This window comes from Stegodyphus dumicola, chromosome 9 (genome assembly GCF_044657685.1).
Source record: "Stegodyphus dumicola isolate Sdum_Otavi_A_Nest chromosome 9, ASM4465768v1".
NCBI classification, from domain to species: domain Eukaryota; kingdom Metazoa; phylum Arthropoda; class Arachnida; order Araneae; family Eresidae; genus Stegodyphus; species Stegodyphus dumicola.
This window is the reverse complement of record NC_140776.1, coordinates 47335919-47361143: the sequence shown is the minus strand read 5'-3', so window position 1 is coordinate 47361143 and position 25225 is coordinate 47335919. Positions and strand designations below refer to the sequence as shown.

The window sequence follows — 25225 nt, the reverse complement described above, 5'->3', positions numbered from 1 at the left end:
TTTTTTTTGGACCAGTCACTGATTATTGCAACTACTGATATCATCAATTTCTAAATTGTACAATAGCTGCACTGGACGTTTGATCACCGAATTACCAGTTTTCACTTCACACTATCTGATCATTCCATCTCTACCAATAAAGGTTTTGGTTATTCTTCCTAATTTCCACCAGCTTCTAGGTAAATTTTCATCATGAACAAGTACTATATCATTTACGTTGAATGCAGATGGTTTCTTCTGACCGGTATAATGAGCAGATCTCAAGCACAGGAGATATTCTTTTTTCCATCTGTTCCAAAAGTGATTTATTAGATTTTCTCGTGTACGGAAACATTTTAACATTACTTCTCTGGAACCTGGTAAATTCAAGTCATTCCTCCTTACAGCTGGCAAACTCAAGAGTCGTTTACCAATCAACAGGTGGGCTGGAGTAAGTGCGGAGGGCTCTTCAAGATCAGAAAAGACGTATGTTAATGGACACGAGTTTATCATTGCTTCTATTTCAAGCAAAAGCGTTTCTAATTCACTTTGAGTCAAAGATGATTTCCCAATGTTAAACTAGTTTTTACACTGCGAACTAAACGTTCATAAAAACCGCCCCACCAGGCAGCACGTTCCACAATGTATTTCCATGCGATTCCATGCGAAGCATAAAATTTTTTAACTTCAGGGTGGTTAATCACTTTCCACATTTGCTTTAATTCAAGTTCGGCTCTTTTAAATGTTCTAGCATTGTCCGAGTACACAGTGGAACACAGACCTCTTCGGGATACGAACCTGCGGAACGCAAGTAAAAATTCTTCAGTGCTCATGCCTTTTACGAGCTCCAAGTGAATAGCTCTTGTAGTGGCGCAAGTAAACAATAATATGTAATATTTGTTGTCATTTTCTTTTACATACAAAGGACCTGCAAAATCGAGTCCACAAATTGCGAAAGGTGGAGATTCATTAACTCTATCCGCTGGAAGAGGTGCAATGATTTGTTGTCTAGGACGTACATTATATTTTTTGCATATTAAGAATTTACTCAGGACTGATTTGACGTATTGTTTTCCTCTTAAGAGCCAGAATTTTTCACGTATATGCACTAATGCAATTCCTAAATGTTCTTGTTCCCTGAGAATATTGTTGTATTCTTCAAATAACATTTCATTACACTTAAATTTATTTTCTAGACTAGCAAATCTTCTTTTAGCCACTTCAAGATTATTTCTCAATAAATCGCGAGATTTGCTCCATAATAACTTTGCCTCATAACGACCATTTTTAAATTTCAAATTATTTTGAAAGTCATTTATAATTTCTATATCAGTAGAATTCTTTTCGTTATTCTCAACAATACCCATGACTTCTAAATCCCAAAATTTCTTCAGTTCATTAATTTCACTCTCAACTGATACACTACAACAATTCATTTTTCTATTTTTTGATTCTATCTGCCCCTGAATAGTATGTGCAAAAATAGTTTCTGCAATGTATAAATGTTTTCAAATTTTTCCTACAATACCTAATTGAATTTGCCATAAAAAGTCTAACCCTAGTAAAATAGTTATTTCCCGTTCATGCCCTGTATCAGCAGGATTAAATCCTCTCATTTTCAAGCATTGAATCAAACCTTTGTCTGGAATTTTGACTGTAGCGCCAGTTATTTTTTCAACTACCAAGGCTTCAATATTTATGGAATTGTTTGTTTGCGAAACATTTTGTAATTCAAGAGAAACTACGTCAAATGATGATTCTTGTGGTTTTCGTCCGCCAAATGAATATACTAATAAATTTTCTTTTCTAATAGGCTTTAAATTCAGTTTTCTTACTAAATTTTCTTTTATAAAGCATTTTTCTGAACCAGTATCACACAAAACCCTTGCATGGATTCTGTTTTCACCACCAGAGACACATACAATACAAGTTTGGAGTAATGTAGGAATAATTTTATTTTTCTGTTCAGAAACGCAAGATACTAAGGTTGTGGATTTATCTGTGTTAACATTTTCAGGACTTTCATGTTTTTCTGATTTTATACAGAACAGCTCATTGTGAAATTTATTACATTTCGAACATGGGGTTAATTTACTTTTACAGTTAGAAGACAGGTGTGATTTTAAGAAACACTCGTAACAGCGTCCTCCCTTCTTTAATTTAAAACGTTTCTCTTGGTCTGTATACCTTTTACAACCCAAGCTTGTATGATCTGAAGAGTCACAAAATACACAAAATATCTTTATAGAAGTGTTCAAGGCAGCAGCCGAAGGAACACTTTTCTTAGAAGAAAAGTTCTGATTATATTTTTGTTTGGAATTAAAATTAGTATAAGTGTCATGTATTTTATTACGAGAAGAATTATTTACTAATATTGTGGCCTCACGGGCACGTAAATCTTCTCTTATAAATTCCAATAAGTCACTGACCTTATACTCATTTTCTGTATTATTTTTCTTATGAAATTCTAGAACCATGTTTTCTGGTAACAATTTTAACAATATAGGCAAAAGTAGATGCCCGTATGAACCTGTCGTTACCCCCATTGACTTAAGATTTCTGATATGTATTTCACATTTATCATACAGATTTCGAAGTCCCCTTATATTATTTGATGATTTTACTGGCTCTAAGTTCAAAATTTTATTTATATGACAATTTATGATTGTATCCCGCCTACCATATCTTTCGCTTAACAATTTTAGGCATTCGTCATAATTTTCATCAGTAAGATCAAACCCTGATACGACATTATATGCAGTACCTGTCAAAAGAGATTTCAGGTATTGAAATTTACTTATTTTTGACAAAGAATCATTGTTATCCACAGCATTCTTGAAACAGTTAATAAATTCTAAATAAGTGCTGGGATCACCTGAGAACTTTTCAATATTTACTAATTTCGGCAACTTAACTGCCGCAACAACTTTACTTTTGATTACAGGAGTTACAGGTACATTTTGAACTACGTTAACTTCGGTATCTGCTTTACATTTTCTTAACCTATTCTTAATTTTGGATTTCATACTCAAAATTTTATGAGAGTATTCTTCAACAGATTTTAATTCTTTTTCATATTCAGCTTTATCTTCAATTAATTTATCTATCTCTTTATCAATTTCATTTAAAGAATTTTCTTTTTCTGACAAAATATCCTGACACTCTAACAAGGAATCTGTGTCAGTTCTTTTCAATCGCTGCTACCAGCAAATCTTCTGCTTTATTTATTTGTTTAGTGATTGCAGATCTGGTAGCAACTCTTTTCGACTTTAATTTGTCTATATTTTCCATATTTCAAGTAATGGAATATAACCTTATAAAATTCAACAAATAATTGTAACAAAAATTATTAAAGTACAGTATTTCAATATTTTAAGCACTTCCTTTAAAAACAATATATTTATAGTCCACAAATTTCCTTCGATTAAGATAAATTATTTTTTCAAGCATCAATGAAGTATTATTCTTTCAAGTAATATTTCAATAAAACAACATAAATATTCATACTTTTATTTAACTCAATCATTATTTTTCAAGGTTGAATACTTCAAGAATGAAAGAAAATGGCTTACCTGATATTTTCAGGTATCCTTCCATTATTCCAGCATAGAACTATATTCAACTATATTCAGTTTCGATTTCACAGTATCTAAAGGTTCGGGAATTTCGGCACCAAAAACATGTATAAAAACTTGTCACGATTATGCTCACGAATTCACGATTCTATTTTTCACGAGTTGGGAGAGCATCAAATTAATCAAAAATATACTAGTATAATCAAGAGTCAATATACCATTTCCACGTAAAGACTCAACTTGAAAATAAGAACTTCCAGTTGAAACACAGAAATATTTAATGAAGAACTTATGTACATTATTCAAAACACAAAATTTGCATATAATATAAATTTCCCATCATAGGGCCAAGATTAGGTTATCAAGAACAATTATTATAATTGCTGATTACCGCTATGCGGCCAAGAACAGATCATTTCAAGCGTCGCACTCAAGCTAACTAAAAGAGTTATTACATTCTTTCTCTGCCGCCAGTCACGTGACCTAGTCGGCGACAGACGATAAATAATAAAAGAAAAATTGGTTCCATCGGAGGGAAAAAGAAATAATTTCAACAGACAGTACTTCTCAGCTTCTTCTTTATCTGCACTAGCAGACTCGCCATGCATTTAATACATGTTTAATTCCAGACCTCCTTTTAAACTTTACAAACAAGCCAGTGGTAGCCTTGAATTCTAGTTCCTTCGGATCACGAACCTGGAGTTTGTTCCTTCAATTTTTCAAAAAATTTTCTAGCCTTCTCTTGAATGATAGACATACTAGTTACATCTCTTTTTCATTTCCCGTTCATTTATCCAAACTAAAAGCAACCTCTCCATTTTTTCATGGATGGCACTTCTTTGCTTCGCACATGTGATTTTCGTTACTCCTTTGGCTGCTTGAATCTTCTTGATGATATCTTTCTTAGCTAAGATTGTGCATACTGTAGACCTGTTCAAGCCATACTGTCTAGCAACATCAGCTATCTTCTGTCCACTCTCTACTTTGGCAGTAATCTCTTGTTTGGTTTTTATGGTGAGCACAGTTCTTGACACTCCACTCTTTTTGGGAGCCAAATATTGTCAGTTTCTTTATTTTTTATAAAGGGTCCAGGAAAGCACAAACGAAAATTTAGAGGAACAGAAATCAACTAGCGTACACAACTGACAAAGTTTCGGCGCACACTAGCTACAGCGCGATACATGACAACCCGGGAAATCGTAGAAGGAGTCGTGCCTCACTGCTACGTGATATGGTTCACATTAGCACCGCACGTGTTATTACCATATTCAGAGTTGTCACTGGCGACTAAAAAGCGACTATGGTGACTTTTTTACACTAAAAAATCTGATGTGTACACCACATGACTTCCTTGTACGGAATATTAAATTATACGCATTTTTTCTTGCATTTCATTTAAACTTATTGGATTCAATTAAATCTACTTCGCCGACAGCGCATAAACCACAATAGAATAAATGCATTCTTTAAAATTCACTCTAGTATTTGTTAACCATAGCGACACTCTGGCGCTAGATTCACTTAACAGTATTATAGTTCGTTCATATTACAACTCAGAATGCACAAAATTTATATAATTTAAAGAATAGAATTATCTAATCGTTGCCACATGTTCTATTCAAATACTATAATAAAGCTAGAACGATGTATAAAAGAAATTAAGCAAACGAAACAAAAAAGAAACAGTTTTTCATAGACGATTGAGTATTTCTCATTCAATTAATTCAGTTCTCACTTCGCGAGAAGGCAAAAATACATAAAAACTCAAAATATCTATATTAAAAATTACGAAGTAAATCTTAAACACTTATTTCCTCGAAAAAATTCCAGAAAGGATTAAGCATGATTTAATTGGCAATAATAAATGAAGGCGTTATCTTTGTTGTTGCGAAGCTACATTTCTCTAGATTGGCAACAAATCCACTAGTCTGCTATTTCAAATGTAAGCAATCAATGGCCGCCATCATAAAAAAGGCTTAGCGGCACTTAAGCAACTTTAAAGATGTTGATAATTCTAAAAATATTGCATGCAGATTTACTAAAGGCATAAAAACCTTAACCGGAAGATAAAAACTACATAATTCAATCATTTTTAAAACAAAAAATGAACATTTTACAAACATATGCGAGTAAAGAAATTGAGATCACTGAGCCAGGTAACAGAGTGGATATATATATAAATATATTTATATATGTTTTGTGCGGCCGATTGCAACCAAAATATGACATGCACATCTACATGTTATAGCAGTCCTACATACAAAATTTCAACGTTCTGAGGCTACTCGTTTTTGAGTTATGCAAGATACGTACACATGTACGTACATACGTTCGTACAGACACCACGAAAAATTCTCTTCAGAATTAATTTTAAAGCAGTTTTATCATTTTTTTGGAGGAAAAGAGTCTTTTATTCTGTCCTTACGTACAGATATCACACAAAAACATAGTTAAATTGCATTCGATAGCGGTCAGAATGGATATTTTCGTTGAAATATGCTGCCTGAAACTTTTCGTGATTACAATACTTCCTTTTTACTTTGTACAAGGAAGTAAAAAGGGCTAAAAATGACTATTTTCTAAAAAGTGGTGACTTTTTGAAACTTTGGGTTTTCAATTTTTTTTGTATGAAATAACATAGGTGATAATTACAGTAGTGGTATTTTCAAACAGCGCTACAGCCTCGAATGGGTTATTATGAAAAAAGGTACTAATCATGCATTTTCTGAAGCAACTGATATGCTGTGGTTTGCTTCTAAATGAAAGTGAACTATCCTCCCGTTCTCTACTATAAATTTGCTGAATCAGCGATATGAATAAATGAATAGAAGAAACTGGAAGGGAAACTAGATGCATATTGCTTCACCGTGAGAGGAAAGGAGTCTGCCATCTGGAATGCGTCATTCAAGACTACGCATGGGACGGCGAATGAACAAGAGGGGAGGCGCTCAAAATGAAATCAGTTTCGGTTTTGAATACTGATGGTCTACTTTGGTTATAAATATTCTATTGGAAAAAAAATTCAATACATAACTTTAAAGTTCAATAGGCAAGCAACATAATTCAAGAGAGATGAAAAACGATTTTGGTCCTTTGGTTTTGGCAAACCTGCACATTACGCTTTGAGAGCCGAGAAGTGTTCGTTAGAATTCATTTTAGTTCGTTGTCCGAACACAAAAATCTTTCGTGAAAGTGGGCCCGCCAGCGGCCGAGCAGTAAAGCTGCTGAACACTGGTAGTTCGGTCCACGGTTCGAATCTCGCAAATGGGCTGGCTGCATGGGCGTTTTTGTAGTTTTCACCATGTGTAACATGTATACGAGACAGTTTCCCTTAGAAAGTCCTCCACGAAAGCATCTCTCCCCTTAGGCAGATAGCCCTCGAGGCTTTGCCATAATCACACACACACACACTTTCATGAAAGTGTTCGTTGTCCAATTTGTTTGCAGTCCGGAACTGTTCGTTAACCCATCACTCACTGTACAAGATTTGTCTTATGAGAGAAAAGAACACAGTCTATATCAGTGGTTCTCAACCTTTTGACTAACACATACCATTTTAAAAAAATTGAAAAACTTTAGTACCACCACTACTCACTTAACAGTTACATTTTCTAATGATTTATTTCAGTTTCTCAACAGAAATATTAAAAAATATATATTGTCATTTGCACAACCTATTGGTAATTTGTATTAAAGATGCACACATAAAAATATATTAAAAATTGATTACCATTTTAATTATTAAAATTTAAGTTATAATACTTTAATCCTAAAATTTAATGTGCAATTTGGCCCTGTTTAAGATAGATCAATTTTTTTATGTCTGGTCTTATTTCACTTAGTTTTAACCATAAATTAGGATCCACTTTTAATTTTGTTCTCTATTTTTCAAATAAAACATGCAAGAAAATTTCTTGTTCACACAAATAGGTTGCACAAAAAGGCAAAAAAATTTTAAGAACTTTATTTGAAATACTTTTAAAATCTTTTTATAGTTCAGCAAAAAGTTATCCAGTGCATTATTTTTGAAATCTTCAGCTACAGTTTGATCATAGGAAATTTCTATCAATTGTTCTTTTTCTTCGAGAGACAAAATTTCAGGTACATTTCAACAAAATTGATTTCTAATGCAATTTTCTTTTTCATATTCCTCAGGAAAATACATGTTGAAATTATTTATCAATGAAAAACAATGATTTTTAATATTGGATGCTAATTCTTTTTTCAAATTATTTTTGGTTAGAAAACTTTTTAAATGTGGTAAAAAGCTAAAAATATTATTATACAATTCTTTGATTATTAGCTTAAGTTTTTTTATCGTTGCATTTATTTTATGTTTAATGGCAAACAACACTTTGTTCTTGTAATCCTAAATTTAAATCACTTAATCTATATCAGCTAAATATGCTAAACGCACCAACCATAATTCACTAAACATTTTCACAATTCAAATTTTGAATCACACAGGAAAATCTGAATTTCTGATCGGGGTTCAAAAAGACAATTTAAAATTTGGCCTCTGGATTACTTCGGAATGTAACAAAATTGTTTCACGTTCACTGCCCATCTCTTGGCATAAAATTGAAAATATTCTTGAATTTAAAGCTCGCATTTTACTAAAATTAACAATTTTCACAGCTTGATTCAAAATGATTTTCAGGTTCTCGAGGCTTGTTTCTGCTACTAAAGCTTCATGATGAATGGAGCAGTGTGTAAAATTAGCTTAATGTGCAAATTATTTGAGAAGTAACAGTGGAATGTCTTCCTGTTAAAGCCCAAGCTCCATCCCCTTATTCCAAGGAATATCATTCTCAGACATAAAATTGTCAGTTATTTTAAAAATTTCATTTACAGTTGCTCTATCATGAAGAGCTTCACAAAATAAATACTCTTCGACAGTTAGTTTATTTTCTTCGAAATGTACATAAATTAATAACTGAACGAAGTTTGTTATATCAGTATTTTCATTCAACTGCAATGCCAAATGTTAACTGCATTTAATTTTTTGAATAAATGTCTCTTGCATGGAATTTGTTGACTTACTGTATCATTTGATAATGGAATATTATTAAGCTCATTAGTCGCTTTTTCGTTGAATAACTAACATCAAAACTGTACCTTTAGCTGCTGGTAATATAAGGTTTTCTCCAACAGTGTGAGCCTGCTCACTCTTGGCAATTCTTAGCCTTACTAAGTAACTAGCTTCCAAAGCTCTTTCACTTGAAGTAACAAAACCTTTTATTACTTGTTTATTGTTTTTGAACTCCAATAAATTCCTCTTAATATATTCTTCAGACTTATCCTTTAAATTGTCATGCTTAGATTCAGGATGTCGGGGTATTTAATTTTTGTATTTAATAGTTAAAAATACTTTTGTTTCTTTGCATACCACCTATTTTTCTGGTGCGTACCACCAGTTGAGAACCCTTGGTCTATACCAAGAGAGAAATAGTCAGATTTTTTTACAGGTGTGCTGCTATTGCCATTTAGTATTATAATTGAAAGTGCCTGATGGACTTGTATTATTCGATATAATGTAAAAAGGGTCTACTGTTGTACTTCTTCCAAATGCCTCAACTAAATATGAAGGATGGCAAACTATACTGGAGAATAGATAGACCATGTCAGATCTTTTATTCTTTTCAGTTAAAAAGGATGGAAAGAAATAAAACAGATAAAAAATGATGGCTGATATCATCCCTAAAAAATAAAGATCATAGACAGTTGAAATAACATGTATACATTGCTGCTATTGGGAACATATAAAAAATATTAATGCCACTATCTGCAAGTTAGGTTTGTCCTATGGTCAAGGTACAGTATTATGTACCTTGACCATATGTATATTCTAATATGTATTCCTTTTATACAATAATGCTGAGAGGAATTTCAAAACTTTAAATAAAAATAATTGTTAGTATGTTTCTAATATGGTAGAATACCAGCAAAAATTAAGTAATTCAGCAGGGAAGGTAAAATGAGCCAATTGCACTTCTTCCAAATACTAACTGCAAACACATTTGCTTTCTTAGAGGGAAATCTACACATACACACATGTCACAAAAGTGAGTTGATTTCTGTCTATACTTTAAAAGAAAAACCACATGCATAAAAACATATGATGTCAAGTATTACCATATATGTGTAAACTACACAAAAAACATAAAATTTCCTTCCAGTTTGAAAATTTCAAGTAAGATTCAGGAAATCCAACTATAATGCTCATTCTCTAAACAGATAATGTTTTCTATTCTTCAGCAGAATTACAAAACGTCTGGGATTGGCCTAGAAAATCTAGATTCAATATTTATCCTGCGCCTAAAAACGACTACCTCCTGGATTGAAAAGTTGGTTTTAAAAGTTTAAGAAGAACTACTGATTTATATAAAGGGAACAAAACCATTTAACTTGAGTAATGTTTTTTTTACTGAGATGCATGTATTTTTGTATAAAATTAAATAATTTTTTAGATGACAAGAGATTCTATTATCACACTTTCACTTTACATTTTCTCAACAGATCTAATCTGGAATGTTTTCTATTTATTTTTCAATATTTTAAATATTTTGTTGATCAAATCCCTTGCTTTAACATTTTCTTTCATTCCTTCATAACAACTTCAGTTTGTCATGTTTGGCTGTATAAGTTAGCAAGTTACGGTTCTTTCTTAACATTGAATGTATATACATATATATATATATGTATGTATATACATTCAATGTTCTAATGTATATACATTCAATGTTCTATATATATATATATATATATATTTGTAATATGTCTTTTCCTTTTTAGAATATTGTAATTTTAGCTTGCACTCTCACCATATTTAGTTCCAGTACCTGCAATGGTTTAAGAAATAGGAAGATGTTTCTAGATGCCTGAATCATACTGTATGTTCAATACTTCATACATTGCAGAGATTTAGACAAAAGGATAAAAAATAAAATTATGCCCACTTCATAATAGGTGCATTAAACAATATTCAGTCCCTCCTCCTTTTTTAAATATCTAACCCAGATATTGGAATGTTAAATTTGTGTTTTATCCCATCATAACAAGTTCAGTATAAATAACTTCTTTTACTTTAACCCTCAAGCTATACATAGCCATAACATGGATTAAACCAAAATCTCATCTAGTGTGTGTTTAACAGTTTTAATGAATATTTTGTTTATTTCGTAAATAAATTTTTCAGTATGTCAGTGCCTTACAAAACAAGAATTTCTGTATGAGATTACATGACTCTATTAAATTGTATAAATCAGGGGTAAATTCATGATTACTTTATATAGTTTATTTTTCTATGCATTAAAATTCGATAAGAACAAAAAAATAAAATTTTCTGTTTTTTTAAAATATGACTACATAACAAAATAAATATTCATTAAAATATTTCAATCATAAAAGTCAAATTCATCATCATCATCTACATCATTGTTTTTAGGCACTTTTGCTTCAATCTCCATTTCTGATCCTGAAGAGGTATCCAGACCTAAAACTGATTATTCAATAAATGTAAGAATACGAATAACAAAAAATTATAAAGCATTAATATTTTATAATGTAAGTTACCTGCTTATTTGTAGTTAGCATTTTGAATTTTTATCTTTACAATATCGATAAAAACAATGTTAAAGCTGTATGTTAAATGTTCCTGTTAAATTTCTATCCAAGTCTTATTACTCATAAAAGAGAATATCTAAGAATTATTGCATCTTTGGCGCATAAAAAACGCATGATCATTTATATTAAAAGAAAATGTATCTTGTACTATCAAAATTGATATAGAATGTAAGAATGATGACCACCAGTAAGCAAGTATTCTAAACTTTATTTCCATTACTATTGATAAAGCTGACAGTTCTAAGAAAACAATTTTGAATCATTTAGTACTCTTACACATACATGAAACATGTGCATAATTCATATTTTAAGACATCAACTATTAATTTAATCATGTGATATTTTAATCATGTGATGAATACATGAAACATTTGCATGGTTATGCATAATTAATATTTTAAGGCATCAACTACTAATTTAATCATGTGATGTTTTACATGGCTAGAAACCAGTAATCAGCAAAATGTTTATTTTGTGATTGCTGCCTAAATTTAATAAAATAATCATGAATTTTTAATAAGTATTCAAAAGTAATTTCATTCTTGAATAATTCTGTAATGTCATGAAAATGCTTGTATTTTACTGCTAGAAAATGTTATCCTATATAGTAAAAATACAATTTATATTTCCAAAGCCCTCCTATCTACAGTGTGGAAACTACTTTCATTAATTTTTTGACTTAAGAAACTTTTATAATTCAAGGTAGGTCTAAAATCAACATTAAAGGAAATAAAATCTGAAACCATCCCCCCCCCAAAAAAAATTACACATTGTGTTACAAAAGTCCCTACCCAGCCTTTAATTTCGCAACCTTCATTGCAGACATATACTTCTCATTACAAAAATGTTTTAAATGACACAGTGATTTATGCTGTCATATTTTGAAGTTAAAATTATATAAAATACAAATTTTTCCACATTCCTCCTGTCCATAATACTAATATTTAGGAATATTTTGTACTCAGCATAAAAAATCATGAAGTTTGACTCCTGCAGGGCAAAAATTTACCAAGACATTTTGTATGAAAATCAGAAATTGTATTCAGGGACCATATGCAAGTTGAAGAGCGAAATGTTTGCATTTGTACGAAAACAAAATTCAAAAAATCATTTTAGAAAAATATTTCTTTTGCTAAGAGATTACAAAATAACCATTTCTATGCAGATTATTGAGAAAAATATTGGTCAATGTAATTTTTTTCAAACCAGAGACCTTATTCACGGAATTGTACAGAATTCATATTCTAGAAAACATTGACAGGTTTCAGAGCTGGCATGTAGCCAACTTGTAATGTTATTTGCATTAAATGACAAATATTTATACTTTCAATACATTTTTGTACAATAACCAGACTAGGATTCTAAAGTAATAAATGTTCATGAGAATATTAGTAATATAGTTTTAGACTTTGAAAACTTAACTATTTGTGAGAAAATCTTTTGGCATACTAGATGTCACAAAATCATAAAGACAACAGTAAATCTAAAAAAAATAACATTGAATGGATTTAAGGCAGAAATAACTGAGCGTGAATTATTCCAATTTATTTATTAACTGACCACTCAATGTAAATTCAATATTCAAAATATGTGATTTTCAAAATTTTGAAACTAAATATTTTGCTTAATTTTTGTCATACAATAATCATACTTTTTTTGTTTTATTTTTTATAACAAGTATAAAGAAAGAATGGATGTACAATGTTAGATTAGTTATGTAGTTAGATTTCATATTGTATAAAAAAATTTTAATTTAAAAATATGAAAACACATATCTTTGTCATCTGGAAAATTTCTGTAATTTGAAGTATATGTTTCTGGCCAATGGTTGTGAAAGTAAAGGCCAAGTAAGGGCTTCTGTGGACATGAATTTATAATAAAATTAAAATAAAGACTTTTATTCATCAAAGCACTTTTCTAAAGTTCAGATATTAAAATAAAAGTACATAATTAAGACTGATTTTATTCTTGAGCTATTAATGAAGTTTGAATTTCATTATTTTTTTCAGGAATCAGTACTTTTAAATAGGACAATTAAAAAAGAAAACTAATCCAAAGTATTGTTATGAATTTTGTACATACATAGATGATTTTAGTGCAATTATATGTGAAATTGTATTTTTCTGCATAATGTAAAATGGAAATCTAGAGAAGCGAAGCTTGCCGAAAAGGTAAGAATACAGTGCAAGCAAACTTAACATTGAGTAAATGGATATCTCACTAATTTGGCGAGATATTGCCAAACTGGCAATGGTTTTGGCAACTAATTTTTGTCAAAAAATTTGCCGAGAAATTGCCAAAAGCCCCCAAGTTTGGCAATCATTTGGCAACATAATTGGTCATTGTGTAACTGTACTGGACATTGTAACTGAATTACTGTAATTGATGCTCTATGTAGCTGTAACTGTAATTCGACCCTCATATGCTTTCCTGTAACTTCGAGAAGCAGTAAGTACTAGAAATATCTCAGCAGCCAGTGAAAACTATATAAGACCAGAGAGAGCATCTGTTGTTAGTTGCAGTTGTGAAGTGTTAGTTCACGATGACTTCGGAACGAGATATCCATGAAAGCTTTGCATTGCATTGTGTTTAACATTCTTAGTAATTTTAAGTGTAACTACTGATTATACTCTGTGATACTGTGATATGAGTATTTCTGTGGAAAGTTCCAGAGCTCTGAAGTGTTTCATTTGATAAAATAAATTTTATCTATCTATCATCAGACCTCCGAGCATTCATGATATAATGAACTTGTATGCAAGCAAAAGTATATTTAAAAAAAATCTTTTCTAAATCTATATTTAGTTCAGAGTTATACGAACACAAAACAAAAACTATTTTCAAATGAACCCACCTTTACGTGTACTTTTTGAGAGTTTAGACTGGGGCTTGCTTACAGTTGCTGATTTGGATGCCCTATGAATTAAGCAATAAAAATACTGCAAAACCAGATATTACACATAAAATCAATAAAAAGTAAAAACACTTAAAATTTGATACTTAAATACATAATAGACATACCTTCTAGATGTTTCATGTTCAACATGCGGAACATTGTCTCTTTTTTCTTCTCTCTGGACAACAGAAGTTACAACTGGTTGTCTAAAAAGTAAATTTTAAGACAATTTAATTAATTTAGTTTATGTACTACTTGAAATTTCAACTTTAGTTGCTTGTACAACTCACAAATTTTTGAGATGGTAATAATGATCAGCGTACAAAAATTTTGACTTTAACTATACCAAGTACTGACATGTTTCATACAATAAGCTGCATTACATTATTGAGAGACCTACGTTAAAAAGTATTTACTAAATTTATGGATATCCTACTTTAATATTTTAAAGTACTGATGATTTGAGTGAATTGTTGGAGAGATCAATGATAACATTCGTTTAATTTAATTTGAGCCTACCAGCGGCCGAGTGGTAAAGTCGCTGAACACTGGTAGTTCGGTCCGAGGTTCGAATCCCGCGAACGGGCTGGCTGCATGGGTGTTTTTGTGGTTTTCCCCATGTGTAACATGTATACGAGGCCAGTTTCCCTTAGAAAGTCCTTCACGAAGGCATCCCTTCCCTTAGGCAGATAGCTCTCGAGATTTTGCCATAATTAAATAACCTAACCATTTAATTTGAATATCATAAATTTGGAACTTTAAAATTTATTGATCTAGTATTATGACTATTCTCTAGATAGAATAAAGAAGTGACATAACTTTTTTTGTTGAAAGAACATAATAATAAGCATATAATTAAATTTAAAAATGAATAATTTTCTATTTAAAAATGCATTGCACTCAGTCTACTTTCATTACCTAAAGTTGAATGAAATTACCTAAAGTTAATATTGAATATTACACACTACAGAAATTAAATCTGATATTTTAATAAACTAATATCATGAATTGTTATCAGCTTATAATTAAATGACTATAGGGATATTTCTAAACAGAAATCTGTGAGTAAATCATAGTTGTAATGTCTAAAAATGAATCATAAAAATTTAACTAGAAGCTGTCATATGAACGCACTAAATAAAACTTTCTTTTAAATGTAACTTCAATATAAAAAATACAAAATATTTTTTGATTGAAAACTAATTTACAGGCCATATGAATAAAGTTATGAATTAAATTTTACTGATTGTGATAATGGGCATAATTCTTTTTCATCAGATGTAATATCTAAGCAGACTTCTGAGCATTCCATCTTCCCCATTAATTAAAAGCAGTATGAAACATATTAAGGAAAATCCCCATATATTTCATAAATGAACATGTCAAGTAAACATAATTCAAAATATGATGAAAATTACCACTCAAAATTTGGCATAATGTAAACAAAATTTGCAATTCTAATTTTGAATATATTTGCCTTCAACTGTAATAAAATGAGGTTTTATAACCAAAATACTATAATTTTAAGCATTGTTAGCTTCTTAAATATTTTATTCTTCTTTAAAACTAACATTACATTGAAAGTATCTGTGTTTGTAGTTTAATAGAAAACTTTATTGCTAAAATACATTCACATTTTATTATTCACATTATAAAAAGAAAGAATTAAAAGTCATGTAAAAGTCTTAAGCCAGAAGATAAAATACCCACAGAACTCCTGCAGCATTGCTGACATTTATCCTTCTTTGTCTGCCCTCCAATGCTTTTTTTTTATATATATATTTTTCAGATATTATTTTATAAAAATATGTTTCTTTTTAAACTCTTTTCTGTTGCCATTTGCCATTTTCTAAACTCTGTCTTGACATGACCACAGGCTTGAAAGTCGTTGGGTTACAATTTCAGAATTATATGTCATAATACCTATGCCCCCCTTAAAAAAAGATCAGTTTGAAAAGAATTTGACCAATCAATGAGAATAAAAAAACAAATGAAGAATCAAGTTCTTTAAAGGGTAAACAGAGGTCAGAATTTGAGAAACAGGAGACCTTTTTCTAATAATTTCTACTCTAATTTCAAATTATACACCACACACAGAATCATGCTTTCAATATGTAAATTCTGCAATGAATGTCTGTAACAATTTTCTTCAAGAAAAAACTGGCTACTCAGAAATAACTTTAAAATCATGTAGCTTCTTGGATACATACCTAATATTTGTGCATGCATAACAATTCTGCACATAAAGACCATAGCTAAGAGGTAGAAGTTGTAAAAAAACATTGTTATGGTCAGTGTAAACAACCACTATAATGAGTGGACTTGACTACAATGGACAGCATCGCATTAAAAGTGTCTAGTATGCTGAGATGGTTAGTAATAAAAATGGGTAGATATTTGCATTTTAGGCAATATAAAATAAGTTTCAAATAGCAAAATTCATTAATGCTCAGTCCTAACTAAACATTTTCTGACTACAACTTTTGTTTCAATTAATGAAAACTTCAAATTCACAACACTTTACTATATTTTAAATTTTCTCACATTTCAACAATATTTATTATATATTTATTATATAATATATATCATTTTGATATTTTATTATATAATATATATCATTTTATTATATGATATATATCATTTTGCGGTTTTGCAGCTGAAGATGGTGGTTCGGTAAAACCATCGAAACTAGTCCTGTGAAAATTTTGTAAATATAACGCTGATTTTTGTTGTTTGACTTCTGAATTAATATTTATTGTCATATAGATATACAGTGGTGGCCAAAATTGTGGACACTTTTGGAAATTTTTATGTTTTTGAACTTTGTATGCTTATAGAAAACGTTACGTTTCACAAAATGCAAACTTGTATACATCATTTTAAAGAGAATTTATTACTGAATTCAACACAAAATTCAATTATTTGCAATAAAAAAAAGTTAAACGATAATAGTTATCGATATACATTAGATAGTGATGATTGCAGTGAGTTATCAGTACTTAGTAGGGTACCCTTTATTTTTTATTACAGCTTCACATCGATGTTTCATTGAGCTGAGAAGAGTTTTAAGCTCTTCTTTCATTATTACATGATGCCAGGAAACAATTATAGCCTCAATTAGTTCCCTTTTATTTGATGGGTGCCTCATTTGGACAAGAGTTTTCAAACGGTGCCACAAATTTTCGATAGGATTGAGGTCAGGACCAGCGCCGGCGCAAGGTTATCCAGCTCCCGCCTGCAAAATAGCTGAAGTCGCCCCCCCCCTTTTTTCTAAATTTTTGTATAGGAGAAGAAAATTTTGAAGAAAGCATTTGTTGAAATTGATTTTAACAATTTATTGAGAATAATTTATTTTTCTGCATTTTATATTTACAAATTTTTCTATAATTTCTTTTCCATCTATTTCTTGACAGATTTCATCTTCAATGGCAATCAAAGCTAAATTTATGAGTCTTTCCTGCGATATACTTGAACGTAAATCTGTCTTGATCAATTTTAATTTGGAGAATGATCTTTCGCTACTAGCAACACTAACAGGAATGCTCAGTACGATCTTCAAGTTCGGGAAGCACAAATTATTTGACACAATTAAGTTCAAAATATCGAATGGGTCATTCATACCGGCTGTAAAAATGTCTTTCGAAGCTACTATTTCGTCATAGAGTTCTGCGTTAATATCTTTATTGTCATCACACTGTAACAATTTTTCTAATTTATCACATTTTATTTTGAAATTTGCGTTATCGATTTCTGATAAATTACCCAGGAAACTAAAATTATCGCAGTGATTTTTCATTGCATCATATCTTTCGTTTAATGATGTCCAAGCAGTATCCAAAATTCTAAAAAAGATTCCTAAAATTTATTCCTAAAATTCAAAATATTAAGTTGTAAAAATTAATTTCACTTGACTTTTGTATTTGAAATAAAAGGTAACATAAATATATGTCGATCGCCTTCGCTTGTGGCGTCACAAATCGATGGAAGAGGCCTATAGATATCTAGTTGTCCTTGGGTGTAGCCCCAGAAGCCAACTTAATATTAAAAATCTGATAAAGATTCTCAACGTTTAATGAAAATAACTGAATATAAAACTTCAGTTCTTTACTTCGGCCATCTCAGCTGACGTGCCTAGGGTACTGCGATACTGCGATATACTGTATTGTACTGGGTTTCTATTGCCGGAGCAATACTTCCCAGTCATTCAAGGAGTTCCATGCGGAGCCTGGTATTAGAAAATACCTGATTGAGTTTCCTCTGAGGGGAGAAATAACAGGGAGAAAAGGGGGTTACGGCGCAATTTTCGCCTGGGCTCAGGAGCTTACGCGAGCTATTTGCAACACTGGTCCAACCAAGAACAAGTCCAGAGTAATTACTCCAAAGTCCGTAAGATGCTCGTAGCCTGCTGGCACTTCACTGTGATTGGTTGAAATCTAGATTGGAATCCTTGTCAGAAAAGATGATGTGGAAAGATGCACATGGAGCGTCAGCATGGAGTACTGACGAGTAACACTTAATTATTGGCTTGCCTAATTGAGTGTGCAGCATGAGGTCGGATGAGCAAATCATCCGGGATGATTTCGTAGCTCAGAATATACTCAAAGTTAGCTGTACTGTTGGTCTTTGCTTTCCTGAGAAAGTTTCCATTTATCTTGGATATAGTCCTTGATATAATCAATATGAAGGTCGCGATGTAAATCTTCATTTCTAATATAGTATGGGGCGTTAGCGATGGTTCTCAGGATCTTATTTTGCAGAACTTGGAGCCGATGAATTTCACTTGCCTTAGCACTTGCCCAGGCCGAGGAGGCATATATGATAACAGGCCTGACAATTGCAGTGTAAAGCCTTCTTTTGCGTGCAAGGTTTAATCCAGAGTCCTTAGAAAGTAGTGGGTAAAGCTTTTTCACAATGCCGTATGCTTTTCCACACACACTGTTTATGTGTGTATTCCAGGTAAACGATCGATTTAAAATGACTCCTAGGTATTTTGCCGTACTTACAGTAGGGACTGTTTTCCCGAAGAATGTAACATTACAGGTGAGGCGGTCTGTGGTCTTGAATTTTCTGATAACTAAAACTTTTGACTTCTCCGGGTTGATCTGAATTTTCCATCGTTGACACCATGCTTCAATATTAGGAATAATCTGCTGAATCTTTTCCAAGGCGTGGTTTGGTCGTCTGGACTTCGCGATGATGGCGGTGTCATCCGCGTAGCATGCTAACATAATATTAGAGTCTTGACTGAATTTTGGAAAGTCATTTACTTATAAAATATAAAATATTGGTTCAAGGATACTTCCTTGTGGGACACCAGTGTAAATTTGATGTGGATTTGAACTGGAATCTCCTTGCCGCACTGAAAAAGTTCCGGAGTTCAAAAATGAGCTGAGGATGAGAATAATTTCCCGTGGAAAATTCAAATTGATGAGCTTAAAAATAAGTCCTCTATGCTAGACGCGGTCAAATGCGCCTAGGGTAAGGTCCTCAATCGGTTTTTTATATGCCTTTTGTCTTTCTGTACAAAAGCGTACGCGAACCATGGACCTATAAGAGATAGACTAACCCAGTAGGCGGAGCGCGCGTCACCGACATGTCGGCAAGAAAGAGTAGGGAATGATCTGTTTAACTTTAACACTGGAACCTAACTCTTTTTAATTATTAAATGGGATATATTGTATAGTGATGAGATTATGAAAGCCACAGTTTTTTCCAAATAGGATTTAATCTATCTCATTAAAGCACTTTTTAACTGCATTTCGCGCATTTTTTTCACGCGTAATTCTTGTACAAACATCTTTACTTTGGTAAAACGGTAAAAATTCTAAGCACAAAATTTATGAACTTAATTTTGCGAAAAAATAAAGTAAAATTAAATAAGATTGATAGTACGTGATGCTTTGAAATAAATAAGGTAAAATTAAACAAGATCTGATATTTTTTTTATTTTTTTTTTTAATTTAATGAACATTTTCAGGCAATGAGTTTCCAAACTATAATAACATTACAAAAACATCATATTTATTTAATTATGTGATCATTAAGTTATTAACATTAAAGTGGATTAGTTACTTTAATAATTCATAAAATTTAGAGCATAAAATTTTCTGAGCGTAATGAAGGGAAAAAAAGATAAAATAAAATCTAGAAGTACTCAGATTTTATATTACGCCCAAAAGGAACCTTTTTTTAAAGTTTTGTGTGTTATCTATATTTATTGACTATCATGTTCTTCGTAAACCACATACATTTGAATACAGCATATCTTTAGAATTTCCGCACTGGAGATAAAACTGTTATTTTCCGTACAGTGCTCGCTCGCTTTGAACTCGTTGAGTTTGTTAATCAAAAATTCGCTAAAGTTTTACAAAATATGAAATAGATTAAAACAAATTCAAAATTCGACCGTCCAGATGCCCATGGGGTGGAGGATTACATTATTCAAAATTTGATGGCTCTAGATACTGTCGTTTTTGTCACAGTGCAAGAAACATACATGTATTCATGCAGATTCTTCATTATTTAATTTCTTTACATATAATACAAGGCGATAATATTTGGTAACAACAATTTGCAAGGAGACACGGACACTTATAGTAAAACAGCGCAAAATTCCGCTTCGAAACTAACAGCCTCTTTGGGCTAACAAATTAAATTAACAGTAAATAAAAAAAAATGTTATACAGAACTAAAAATAAATTTTACAAAATAATCGCTATAAAATACAAGCAAAATTAATTAGTACGGTTAAATACAATTTTAATATTAGAATTAAATGTATAAAAAACTTTTAAGGAGTCAAAAGTGTTTATCACTGTGATGTATTATGAAATATAATTGAAATAAAATTCCTTTATAGAAATTATGCTATAATACTCATCTATAATTTAAAAAAAGCAGCACAATTTAGAATTTTAAACAAAACTTTCAAAAATTCGTTTTTAAATATTTTAGTACTTTTTACTTATTTACATCAATAAAAGCATGAAAATTGCAAGAGAAAATTGCTTGTTTGAAATTTTCTATTAGTTCAGATTTAAAATATGTTTTTCTAAAGGAAGTAGTTACAAATTTCCTTAAAACATAGGAAATGCTAAAAAAATATCCAGCCCTGAAACCATGCAATAGCTTTATAATTATTTGGAACATTAATTATGCTTGATAAATATGCTAAATTTTTAAAAATCAATCTCAATTTCAAAAATAAAAGTATGTAGAAATTCCAATTTGTGAAATGAGGTGCTACAACCAGCTTTTTCTTGACAATTATACATGCTGCAATAGGCAACCAATGTTAAATTTCTGCAAGTCGTCCCTACTCCTCCGGATGTGATCAAGGTGACAGCCAGCAGGGCCTCAGACGAGGGAGAAAACCCATTTGGGTTTGTCTATTTCTTATAAGGTCCATGGCATGAACACACCAAGATGCTTAATTGGGGAGTCTAGTCATTAAATAAATTGTATAAATGTTGAGAATTTGGACTTAGACTATAAACACCGGCAACCTCCTCCCCCCCTTCCCGGAATAGAAAATAAACTCTCTATACAAGTGTCCAGATAGCAAAATATCCAGCTATCTGTCGAAAACCGAAATTACCGGCATTACAACAGCACCCACATTACAATAACTATAGCTTACTAGTTTATAAAATAATATGATCGGTGATAAAAATATAACAACCTGGCAACTAGGTACCTAATCGCCTTTTATAAATTGCCGTGCTGTACACTTAGTACACTAGCTAGTGTGCTCCAGTCTGCCTCGAGTATTGCTGATTACTTGAACGATGAATATCTATCGTATTGTTTAAGGCGTCTTAGGGTAGGTTTCAGTTTTTATCTTGCTTACATTCTTCTGCGTGTTTGGACAACTGAAAACTATACATCAGCGTAAGTTTTTAATAACCATGGAGTTTAATACTGTGCTATAACTACTATTTCTTTAGGTATATTAAAAATCAATAACCAGGATGAGTAAGAAGGAAACGAAAGGCACATATATTTAAATATGATTGTAGGCAAATGGTAATAATATTACAACTCACTTATGTAGTAATTCTTGAATACTTTGTAAAGTTTTTTTTTTGGGGGGGGGAAACACACCGGTCCGCGAAATTTTTTCGTAGGTTTCACCAGTGAAAAAAGGTTGAGAAGCACTGCTCTATAGAGTTTTGCGTTTTCGTCCATGCAAATCTTGCCCTCCCCTCCAACTCCCGTGAAGAAAATGAAAAGTTGGTGCCTGTGTTCATTCTTACATATGGCAAAATGGCAAATTTTCCCTGATAGAAAGGGCTAATCCGTTCCCCCCTTCCCGTCCTCACAGAAATTTTCAAGAAAAAAAACCTGTATTTCACTGTATACATTTTAAATAAAAATATAATATAAACGATAAAATAAGGATAAATAGAAATTATATTAAGTAAAATAAAATAAGAACGTACGTCATCAAATGGACTTTTCTTTTCCAATAGTAGTAAGGTTATTGTGCATCGAAAATTTTCTTCGCCAACCACTCAGTGACTCAGTAAATACGAAAATGGAATATCCCTGACGATTGACGGATGGGTGACAAGGCATTGATGGATGAGCTGGAGGGGAAAAGTGGGGAGGGGCAATACCTTCTGTTAGGAGGTGTTGGGAGGGGGCGCGAACTCCCCTGGTCCCTGTCCTGTGTAAGCATTCAAGGAACATTCCCCGATAAATGCACATTCTTTTGCATTAAAAAAAATTATCTGTGTCATTCGCTGGTCGGCGCCCGCCTGCAAAGAAGGCCTTGCGGGCCCGCTTCCGCCGGCCCTGGTCAGGACTGTTTCCTGGCCTTGACAACAATTTAATGCTCTTTGTACGAAACCACTCTTTCGATATTTTGGCCATGTGGCAAGGAGCAGAATCCTGCTGAAAAATAAATGAAGCATTGTTGGGAAAGAGATCTCCGATGGAAGGTAGAAGTTTTGGTTCTAGAATAGTGTCAATGTATTTTCTGGCATTCAGTGTCCTATCAATGACATGAAGGCGACCAATACCATCTGCTGACATGCATGACCAAATCATAACACTAACTGGGTTCTTCATAGTTGCTTGAATGCAGTCAGGATGTAGCTCTTCTCCTATTCTACGTCTTACATATTTTCGCCCATCACTACCGAATAACGATATCTTAGTTTCATCACTCCATATAAGTTGTGACCACTGATCATCTGTCCAATTAATGTGTTCCTTTGCCCACTGTAGTCTTTTTTTTTTTTCGTAGCTGAAAATTAAGATAAGGCTTTTTTCGTGGAATTCTACCTCTCAGTCCAACATCTGTTAATCTTCTCCTGATTGTTCTTGAACTGACAGAAACACCAGCATCATTCAGATCACTTCTGAAGGCCACTGATGACATTTTTCTATCTTGGAGACATAGTCTTTTTATTCTTCTGTCATCAATAGATGTGGTGCACTTTTTTCAGCCTTTTCCTTCTTTGTTTTTTATTGAATTTGTCTCCTGAAATAATAAACAAAACTTTCAGACTCCAGATGTAGTCACTGAACCACCCACCTGTCTTGCAATTTCAGCAGAGGAAAGACCACTTTCTTGTAACACAATAATATTACATCTCTTTCTAGGTGTCCAATCTACTCTTTTATTTGATGTTATTGCTTCTTGACTAAATATTAAAAATTTTTACAAAAATTCCTACTTGTAATTGCAGTGTATAAGAAACAGGTCCTCCTTCTACAGAACAAAGCAAAATAATGAACTGTTTCAAGTATAAACATGATGTCAGCTTCTACTGGCAATTACTAACATTTGATTGGTTCTCAGAACAAGAACAGTGATTGGCCAGGAAAGCTAGACATTACAAACCACTTCATAACTGTGTTTTTTATTTACATTAAAGTACATATAACTTTTTTTGTATTGCAAATAAGTGAATTTTGTGTTTTGTATTGAATTCAGTAATAAATTCTCTTCAAAATGATATATACAAGTTTGCATTTTGCGAAATGTAACATTTTCTATAAGCATACAAAGTTCAAAAACATAAAAATTTCCAAAAGTGTCCACAATTTTGGCCACCACTGTACATGAACACTATTAAACCAATGTTTCTTTATTTCTTGATAAATATATAAACTTTGTGTAATCCAATGCTCAATAGTATTTTTTGCATAATTCTCAGTAGGTACACATTCTAAAGATGAATTATTATTTTTAATATTAATGTCTTCAACAATTTGGTAACTGGCAAGCTATTACACAAGTAGCTCATTTTCTTTCAAGAAGCAAACCATTTTTACTCAATATTTTTTAAAATGTACATTCAACTATTTGAATTTAATTTTAAACAAATTATACCTAGGAATGAACATTACCATCAATACTTTATTTAGAATTATATACAAAATTTGCATTTCAGTACATGAAAATATCATTGACACAACTTATTACAAATGGTATTAAACTGTAGGAAATGAGTCTTTCTTTAATAATTTTTCAGTAGTTAATTTTTTAATTTTAAATTAAAAGGAAAAAAAAAGATCCTGCATTGAAAAATATCATATAAGAAGATAAAAATATATTACCTGAAATATTAATTTAAAAAACTCTTTGAATTTTGAATCTAAGAACATTAATTTTTACTCAACTTACACACTGCTAGTCTTTCGGACAGCTGTTGCTAAGGCATGCTCAACATCATCCTCAGATTCAGAATCGGAAATCACAGGAGTTTTTATTACTTTTTCAACAGCAGCCACATTGCCCAACAATGCTTGATAAGCTGCAGTTGCTTTATAAATAGAAATAAAAAAGTTTAGTATACTACAATGGTTACTAAAGTAAGCAACATACAGTATTGGGCTAAATAGGGAGGCAACATAGGACTACCTAAAATTTAATTTCAGAATATGATAACTGCATCAGTATGGGTTTTTAAATGGATTTATTAAAAGTAAAAGACAAAATGATAGCATAGGGCTACTGTACCTTTGATAGAGCTCTAAATATCAATACAATATACAAACAAGCAAGACATAAAGAAATCTACACATTGTACAAATAATAAGAAATACACACACTGCACAATATAAGTTGGCTGTACATCAAATAAGCATTTTTGCATTTGTTTAAAAGAAGCAAAAAAATACATGTTTATCATACTAG

The 25225-nt window shown here is 31.6% G+C and overlaps 1 protein-coding gene across 4 annotated transcripts in view; it reads right to left on the bottom strand.

Moving 5' to 3' along the window:
• Positions 1-10829: 10829 nt before the first annotated feature.
• The window catches only part of LOC118192650 (uncharacterized), a 42869-nt gene continuing 28473 nt past the window's right edge, over positions 10830-25225 (bottom strand). For all 4 annotated transcript variants that reach the window (XM_035363641.2, XM_035363643.2, XM_035363644.2 and 1 more), the window contains 4 exons: positions 24713-24851; positions 14202-14282; positions 14035-14096; positions 10830-11055 (listed from right to left, as the gene is read on the bottom strand). In XM_035363641.2, coding sequence (XP_035219532.1) covers positions 10952-11055; positions 14035-14096; positions 14202-14282; positions 24713-24851 — 386 coding nt within the window. In that variant the 3' untranslated portion in view covers positions 10830-10951. The remainder of the gene's footprint in view (positions 11056-14034; positions 14097-14201; positions 14283-24712; positions 24852-25225) is intronic.